The 9,749-nt window shown below is 34.4% G+C and overlaps 3 protein-coding genes across 3 annotated transcripts; all 3 read right to left on the bottom strand.

The window, feature by feature from the left end:
* Positions 1-299: 299 nt before the first annotated feature.
* LOC131369174 (olfactory receptor 4B13-like) lies at positions 300-1,244 on the bottom strand. The gene has a single exon (XM_058415650.1). The coding sequence runs from the start codon at positions 1,242-1,244 to the stop codon at positions 300-302; it is 945 nt and encodes a 314-aa protein (XP_058271633.1).
* Positions 1,245-5,412: 4,168 nt separating this feature from the next.
* On the bottom strand, positions 5,413-6,357 carry LOC131369173 (olfactory receptor 4B13-like). Its single transcript, XM_058415649.1, has one exon. It carries the CDS (start codon positions 6,355-6,357, stop codon positions 5,413-5,415), a length of 945 nt encoding a protein of 314 aa, XP_058271632.1.
* A 1,468-nt stretch (positions 6,358-7,825) lies between these two features.
* Positions 7,826-8,770, bottom strand: LOC131369237 (olfactory receptor 4B13-like). The gene has a single exon (XM_058415748.1). The coding sequence runs from the start codon at positions 8,768-8,770 to the stop codon at positions 7,826-7,828; it is 945 nt and encodes a 314-aa protein (XP_058271731.1).
* Positions 8,771-9,749: the final 979 nt, after the last annotated feature.

The raw sequence follows: 9,749 nt of genomic DNA, 5'->3' as shown, positions 1-9,749 counted from the left end.
CATTTTGCAGAAAAACAAACAGATTCAGCAAGAGCTCAATTAAACCAGAAGCTTTAACAGAAGTGGATCTAAAGTATTTCACAGGAAATACCAGCATGTTAAAAAGGCCTGAAAGATTAAGATTAAAAGTATCCCTTAGAAGCAAAGGATTGCTAAGTTAATTAAATTAAAGCTATTTTTACTTGGACTCCTATCCATAAACAGTGGAAGAAACATAATTAGGCTTCAATGACCATTATGAAAAACAGAAGACAAAACAGAAGCAATTACACAAAATGTATGAACTTTTTCACCCTGTCTTAATTTCTTAAGGGAGCAACTTTTTTACCAAAGAAAAAATTCTGAATATGTTTCTTTATAACCTGAACACTCATGCCATAGATAACTGGATTTAACAGAGGAGGAAATATCATAAAATATATAGACATGAAATTTCGGAATTCGTAAGGCAAATACCTTGAATCTAGCCGACTTTGTATTACTTCAAAAAATACTCCAACAAAATAATTCAAAACAGCAAGAAGATGAGGTGTACATGTTTGGATGGCTTTGTTTTGACATTCCTTAGAAGAATATATGCAAACACGCAAAATCATTGCATAAGAGAATAAAATCATTATAACCTGTGGAATCAAGTAAATAGCCATTAGACCAAGACCAACTTTGTTGTGGATAGTGATGTCTGTGCAAGAGAGTTTAATGAGTTCAAAATTTACACAATGTGTCTTATCTATAATTTCTTTGCAAAAAGTTAAGCGTATTGTGAAGGTTTCAAATATAAAAAAAGCAACTAATGGATAAGACCATGCAAAAAATATAAATACCTGCAACTTTCTTGTCGACATCATATCATGATAGTGAAGTGGGTAACAAATAGCAACATAACGGTCATAGCTCATAAAGGCCAATATAGTTAGTTCAATAATATTATAAGTGTTTAAACATAAGATTTGTATGAGACAATTTGTTAAAGATATCCTATGCTCCTCAGTAGTGAGATTAAATATCAGATGTGGGATCAGACTTGTACTGCCATAAATACCATTACATGACAGACTGCATACAAAGATATACATTGGGTTATGCAGTGCTTTTTCAAAATAGATTACAGCAATGAGAAGTGAGTTCAGGATAAAAATAGCAGCGTAGAGGAGGAGAAAAATAAAAATGAACAAATGCTTCTGTTTGTCCATTACATAATAGCCATCCAGAATGAATGTGGTAAAAGTTGATCTATTTTCCATTTTGTTTTCCAGCTTTGCTGCAGAAGGAAGAAATATTAATTATAAAGCAGATAATAAAACAATATTTTATATGATCTGTTTGAATGCTTTCACATCTAAAGCGTGATGTTTTTCTTGTAGTGTACAATGCTGCTGTATAATATCTGTATAAATCTCTACCTCTTAGAACTTAGAACACCACAAAAGACAGTTTTAGTTGTTAAATTGTTGTATAATGAAGCATGAATCCCCCAAACCCTGAATCAAAAGTACTGCCATTTAATTATATTCTCCCACTTAGTACTAATATGTCTAATGTTTGTTTTAGAAATTTGTAACTGAAAGCTATATGTAAGACAATTCTATTTTACCATTATTAAATACACATTAAAAATTCAGTTCAGCTGTACTGTACATCAGTTGTTACTTCAAATTTCATTTATGATCATGGAAAAATACAGTCTTTACTTTAAGCAGTTGTCTCACCTTTTTTGAGAAATGCAGGGAAGGAGGTCATCCTAATGAAATGATCGGCTTTTATAGTTCAGTAAAATGGGATGGTCTACAATGTTACCATCTCTTGTGGCCTGGTAGATGTCTCTTAGCATTTTCATCATGTCATGTTGTGAAATGAAAGAAACAAACAAAAATCACCCACTTAGTGATGAGTAGTTAAAGATAGAACTCAGAGGAGGGTGGCAAGGTTTGATAAAACTGAGAGAGAAAGAGGCAACAAAATGTACATTTTCAGATATACAGATAATATAATTCTATGTATATATAAAGGTCAACATTCAACTGCTGGGAACTGCAAGGCCTGGTGAAAGGGGGAATTTGTTACACATGTTACACACAATGTCTTGACTTTGCACATATAGATATGAACAAAACTTTAGGTATTCATATTAAAAAAACAAAGATATATTTTATAAAATCATCTGTTTCAGTCTCATTTTATAAGGCTAATTGATGGTTAGAAACCCTTTTGCAATAGTGCTAGCACAGATGGAGAACCGCTGTTCTGATTAAGGGAGCAATAATAATAATAATAATAGCTTATAATGGCTTTCTTTAGGTTAGTTTAGTATCTGCATCATCAGGAGTTGTGGGTTTGTTTACAGGCTCAAAATGACCAGAAAGAAAGTATGTGCCTTGTTTCTATACTGTGAAATTTCATAGAACGATGTAAACTGGTTCTAACCAGAACAGAAAAAGGAGTGGAATGCCTCAGTGCACAACTGGAAAGCAAGAAAATTTCCAAGTGATCCTAAACCTTTGAATGGTAGTGTAGGTATTGACAGTTAACTAGCTAGATCTCACAATAAATAAATAAAAAAAACGTAATCTTTCCTCAAATTATAACACAGTGAATTTTGAGGTGCCATAGAATCCCATTAAAGCTGTGTCAATGGAGTTCTAACAGCTAAAAATGAGATTTTCATGCAGACTGTACTATCCATTGTGGACATTTTTATGTAAGTGAACAGTGAGATATTCTTAAAAGTTAAATAGCGAAAATACACAGAACATTATGACCACCTGCCTAATATTGTTTTAGTCCCACATTTGCTGCCAAAACAGCCCTGACCCAACGAGGCATGGACTCCACTAGATCCCTGAAGGTGTGCTGTGGTATCTGGCACCAAGATGCTAGCTGCAGATCCTTTAAGTCCTGTAAGTTGCGAGGTCAGGGCCTCCATAGATCGGACTTAATTGTTCAGCACATCCCACAGATGCTCGAGTGGATTAAAGATCTGGGGAACTTAGGCTAAGTCAACACCCTAAACTTGTTACTATGCTCATCAAACCGTTCCTGAACTATTTTTGCTTTGTGGCATGGTGCATTATCCTGCTGAAAGAGGCCACAGCCATCAGGGAATACTGTTTCCATGAAAAGGTGTACATGCTCTGCAAAAATGCTTAGGCAGGTGGTACATGTCAAAGTAACATCCACATGGATGGCAGGACCCAAGGTTTCCCAGCAGAACATTGCCCAAAGCATGACACTGCCTCTGCCGGCTTGCCTTCTTCCCATAGTGCATCCTGGTGCCATGTGTTCCCCAGGTAATCAACACACACTCACCCGGCCATCCACGTGATGTAAAAGAAAACGTGATTCATCAGACCAGGCCAACTTCTTTGATTGTTCTGTGGTCCAGTTCTGATGCTTACGTTGCCCATTGTTGGCACTTTTGGTGGTGCACAGGGGTCAGCTTGAGCACCCTGACTAGTCTGTGGCTATGCAGCCCCATATACACCAAACTGTGATGCATTGTGTATCCTGACACCTTTGTATCAGAACCAGCATTAACTTCTTCAGCAGTTTGAGCAACAGTAGCTCTTCTGTTGGATCAGAACCAGCCTTCACCTCCCAACCTCAGCCATTGGGCCAGCCTTCACTCCCCACGTGCATCACTGAGCCTTGGCTGCACATGTCTCTGTCGCCACTGTTCCTTCCTTGGACCATTTTCATTAGATACTGACCACTGCAGATTGGGAACATCCCACAAGAGCTGCAGTTTTGGAGATGCTCTGATCCAGTCATCTAGCCATCACAATTTGGGCCTTTTCAAACTCAAATCCTTACACTTGCCCATTTTTCCTGATTCTAACACATCAACTTTGAGGACAAAATGTTCACTTGCTGCCTAATATATCCCACCCACTAACAGGTGCCATTATGAGGAGATAATCAGTGTTATTCACATGGCTGATCGGTGTATAATATAGATACATTATTGAGCTCCATTGTCAATGCACTTTGTCCAACACAGATATAGAGCTTCCCCATATGATTGGAATACCTCTCAAAGGGACTGAACGTTGTAACAAGCAGTCTTAAATACAATAATAAATATGACTGATATTTCAACATTAAACATATTACCACAGAGGGTCTGGAGCTACAATAGTGGTTAGTTAAGTAACCTAATCCATCCCCATTTTACACAACTAGTGTGACTCTTAATTATATCTGTAAAAATGGAAATTATTTGTAAATGTGGTAAATAAATTGTAAGTATAAAGTTACAAGTGGTTATTTGTGTTATTTTGCTTGTTAATTAATGGTCTAGCTAGCTTCTTCACTGAAATTTAGCTAGCTAACTGTTGGCAGACACTACTAAAATTGTCTGCTTAAATTTGGAAGTTTTTTCTTGCTTTTAATCATGGATGCACCAATATGTGCTTCTCCTATCTTAAAGGTTGCCTCCACCATTTTACAGAGTTGCCACAATCTCAATGTTACTCCTTTCACCCCTAGACCATCTTTAAAAAGGTTGTAACACCCACCAACCACCACTGGTAGTTATATATGTGAGGGGTATCTAAATCTTCTAATTCTGCAGAAATTGGAAGATTTCAAAACAGATGGAAATGGTCAGAGTTATAATAGTTTATTACGTGCATTTGAGGTATTACATAGATCAGTAACAATGCCTGTTATAGGACGACCTGAAAGGTTAAGGTTAGAAGTGTCTCAGATTAATAAGCATATGCCATAATCATAAAGCCATATTAGTTCTATTCCTATACATAGACAATGGGATAATTGTGCCTCTATGATCACACTGAACACAAGACAACATAAATAAGAAATTAAATGCAATAAATATGCAAATATGGACATATATATAAATCTATCTGCATCTCTTTTAGTAACTGGAGTACTAAAATGAGTACATTAAATTTGGAGATTGCCCTAAGCAGTGATGGCTTTTTGATGGCTCTGAATCTGAATTCATACCATAACTGGATTTAACAGAGGAGGATAGCAAGTTGAGATAAAAGAAATTATAGTGTCTAAAAAAGGTTTTGGGCCACTAAAAGTCACCAGAAAAACTGAATTAATTAATTAATTAATTAAACACTTAAGTCTGTGAAAAGAAGAAAAGACAATTCATTTTGCAGAAAAACAAACATATTCTGCAAGAGCTCAATTAAACCAGAAGCTTTAACAGAAGTGGATCTAAAGTATTTCACAGGAAATACCAGCATGTTAAAAAGGCCTGAAAGATTAAGATTAAAAGTATCCCTTAGAAGCAAAGGATTGCTAAGTTAATTAAATTAAAGCTATTTTTACTTGGACTCCTATCCATAAACAGTGGAAGAAACGTAATTAGGCCCCATGAATGACCATAATGAAAAACAAAGGCAATGACACAAAATGTGTGAACTTTTTCACCCTGTCTTAATTTCTAAAGGGATCAACTGTTTTACCAAATAAAAAATTCTGAATATGTTTCTTTATAACCTGAACACTCATGCCATAGATAACTGGATTAAACAGAGGAGGAAATATCATAAAATATATAGACATGAAATTTCGGAATTCGTAAGGGAAATACCTTGAATCTAGCCGACTTTGTATTATTTCAAAAAATACTCCAACAAAATAATTCAAAACAGCAAGAAGATGAGGTGTACATGTTTGGATGGCTTTGTTTTGACATTCCTTAGAAGAATATATGCAAACACGCAAAATCATTGCATAAGAGAATAAAATCATTATAACCTGTGGAATCACATAAATAGCCATTAGACCAAGTCCAACTTTGCTGTGGATAGTGATGTCTGTGCAAGATAGTTTAATGAGTTCAAAATTTGCACAGTGTGTCTTATCTATAATTTCTTTGCAAAAAGTTAAGCGTATTGTGAATACTTCAAATATCAGAAAAGCAACTAATAGATAAGACCATGCAAAAAATATAAATACCTGCAACTTTCTTGTCGACATCATATCATGATAGTGAAGTGGGTAACAAATAGCAACATAACGGTCATAGCTCATAAAGGCCAATATAGTTAGTTCAATAATATTATAAGTGTGTAAACATAAGATTTGTATGAGACAATTTGTTAAAGATATCCTATGCTCCTCAGTAGTGAGATTAAATATCAGATGTGGGATCAAACCTGTGCTGCCATAAATACCATTACATGACAGATTGCATACGAAGATATACATTGGATTATGCAGTGCTTTTTCAAAATAGATTACAGCAATGAGAAGTGAGTTCAGGATAAAAATTCCAGCGTAGAGTAAGAAAAAAATAAAAATGAACAAATGCTTCTGTTTGTCCATTACATAGTAGCCATCCAGAATGAATGTGGTAAAAGTTGATCTATTTTCCATTTTGTTTTCCAGCTTTGCTACAGAAGGAAGAAATATTAATTATAAAGCAGATAATAAAACAATATTTTAAATGATCTGTTTGTATGCTTTCACATCTAAAGCATGATGTTTTTCTTGTAGTGTACAATGCTGCTGTATAACATTTGTATAAATCTCTACCTCTTAGAACTTAAAGATTTGAGATTTGTGTGGAGGATTGAAACTGACATGATTGCAGTGCAGTTTATTGTTCTCTGTTTTCCTCCTGCTTTTGGGTCATTCTGCAACTCTAAGTGACTATGGCCTTTCCTTTACTTTCTTTATTATTTGCCTCAGAGCATGTTGTGATATCTTGTGTGGCACACCTGTCCAAAGACGATTAGAATGGTTATACTAATTGTACGCTTTTATAATAATTGTTTTGACATTCTTTTGTTCAGTTATTATCTTTAGGGCATTGACATGGAATCATTCAGTAGGGAAGTGTAATGTATGTAAGAGTTTATTGGTTTTTATATTGATTATGGGAGTACTGCAAACATCATCTGGCACAGCTGGAGATATATAGTTGCTGTTGCTTTTATATATATATATATATATATATATATATATATATATATATATATATATATATATATATATATATATTTTGTGTTCATTCTGTGTTCACTCCTATTTAATTCTCTGACTATCTTCATTAAAGACAAACATTCAAAGCTTTTACAAAATAATTCAATGAAATTTGTAACATCTGCCACATGCTACAAAGCAGCTAAGTTGGTACACTACCATTCATAAGTTTGGCATAACTTGGAAATTTCCTTGTTTTCCAAACAAAAACCCCATTTTTATCCATTTCAAAAACAAAATGAATCAGATAATTGTTAAAGAAAGATCTACATTTTCACACAGAGGCCTATTATCAGCAACCATCTGTTTCAATCTCATTTTATAAGGCTAATTGATTATTAGAAACCCTTTTGCTGGACACAGCTGGAAACCATTGTATTGATTAAGGACGCAGTGTCATAACAGTTATTAAGTGCATTTGAGGTATTACACCGATCAGTAACAAGGCCTCTTAGGATGACCTGAAAGGTTAAGATTAGTAGTGTCTCAGATTATAAGCATATCATGAAGCCATTTATAGTTATACATAAAAAGTGGGATTAAAAATTTTGTCTCTATGATCACACTGAACACAAGACAACATAAAAAATTAAATGCATTAAGTACGCAAATAGGGTCTAAATCTCTCTCTGTCTCTCTTTGAAACTGAAGTACTAAAATTAGTACATTAAATTTCGAGATTGCCCTAAGCAATGATGGCTTTTTAATGGCTCTGAATAATAATAATAATAATAATAATAATAATAATAATAATAATAATAATACATATTATTGTTGTTATTATTATTATTATTATTATTATTATTGTTTAATCAGTCAATAATCTTAGACTTCAGTGTACATAAAAACTATTATACATCTAATCTTTTAAGGGAGCAACATTAGTCACACATAAAATCTTCTGAATATGCTTTCTTATAACATGCCCATTCATACCATAGATAACTGGATTTAACAGAGGAGGAAATATCATAAAATATAGAGACATGAAAGTCCTGAAATCATGTGGCCAAGAGCTAGTATTTAGCCGACTTTGAATTATTTCAAACAGTACGCCAACAGAATAATTCATAACACAAAGAATGTGAGGTGTACATGTCTGAATGGCTTTGGTTTGACATTCTTTAGAAGAATATATGCAAACACGCAAAATCTGTGCATAAGAAAATAAAATGATCATAATCTGTGGAATGACTGTAATACCCACTGTGGCAAGTCCAAGCATGCTGTGGATAGTGATGTCCGTACAAGATAGTTTAACAAGGTCAAAATTTACACAATGTGTCTTTTGTATAATTTCTTTACAAAAGCTTAGGCGTATTGTGAATGACTCGTAAAGCAAAAAAAAGGCAAATGGATAAGCCCACATAAAAAATACAAATGCGCCAAGCTTTTTTGTCGACATCATATCATGATAGTGAAGTGGGTAACAAATAGCAACATAACGGTCATACCCCATAACGGTCAAGATACTTAGTTCAGTAATATTATAAGTGTGTAAACAGAAGATTTGTATGAGGCAATTTGTTAAATATATCCTATGCTCCTCAGTAGTGAGATTAAATATCAGATGTGGGATCAAACCTGTGCTGCCATATATGCCATTAAATGACAGATTGCAAACAAAGATATACATTGGATTATGCAGTGTTCTTTCAAAATAGATTACAGCAATGAGAAGTGAGTTCAGGATAAAAATAGCAGCATAGAGGAGGAGAAAAATAAAAATGAACAAATGCTTCTGTTTGTCCATTACATAGTAGCCATCCAGAATGAATGTGGTAAAAGTTGATCTATTTTCCATTGTGTTTTCCAGCTTTGCTACAGAAGAATGAAAAAGTAGTATTAATTATAAAGCAGACAATACTTTATAAATGGACAAACTTTCGGTCCTAGCTCTGTGTTGTTCTTGTGTTTGAACTCTATGTTGTATATTTATGTAGCACCAGGTCCTGGAGAAATGTACTTCACTATGTACTGCGTCAGCTATATGTGGTTGAAATGACAATAAAGCTTCTTGAATCTTGAATATTTTCAATATCTAAAGCATGATGTGCTGGCAGTGTATAATGATGATGTTGAATATCAATCTGCATGCCTGTGTACCTCAGAAAAGACTTCTTATAAGTTGTAGTTTTTCCAAGATCATGAAAATATTTAGCCTTCACTCTAAGCAGTTGTCTCACCTTTTGAGAAATGCAGAGAGGGAGTTAGCTTACAAGCTTTTTTATGGCCCAGAGAAATGGGATGGTCTACAATATTACCATCTCTTGTGGCCTGTTAAGATGTCTCTCAGCATTTCCATCATGTCTTCTTGTTAAAAGAAACAAACAAACAAAAAAAAAAAAAGTTAGTTGTTGAAGAGAAAACTCAGAGGAGGGTGGCAAGGAACTGACAGGAACCCAGTTACAGTAATTCGGAATACTGTAACTCAAATATCCACACTTTACAATCACAATGAGCAGAAAAGCATGAGTTTTAGCCAGTTTCAAGAATAATTTCCTAATAATTTGGGTGTTAAGTAATGTTTAGTTATTTGTGTTAATTTGTTTGTTATTTATTGGTCTATAGCTAGCTCTTTCCATGAAAAGCAAAGAAATGGCAGTCACTGCTAATGTTGTCAACTTGAATATGGAAGTTTTTTATGCTCGTATTTACAGTTGCACAGACAGCTGGCTTCTCATAGCTTATAGGCCATCAGCCACCACTGGCAGTTATATATGTGAGGTGGCCTTGATGGTAGGACATACACTATATTGCCAAAAGTATTCGCTCACCTGCCT

The sequence above is a fragment of the Hemibagrus wyckioides genome, linkage group LG18, assembly GCF_019097595.1.
Source record: "Hemibagrus wyckioides isolate EC202008001 linkage group LG18, SWU_Hwy_1.0, whole genome shotgun sequence".
In the NCBI taxonomy this organism is placed as follows: domain Eukaryota; kingdom Metazoa; phylum Chordata; class Actinopteri; order Siluriformes; family Bagridae; genus Hemibagrus; species Hemibagrus wyckioides.
This window is presented reverse-complemented; position numbering and strand designations above follow the sequence as displayed.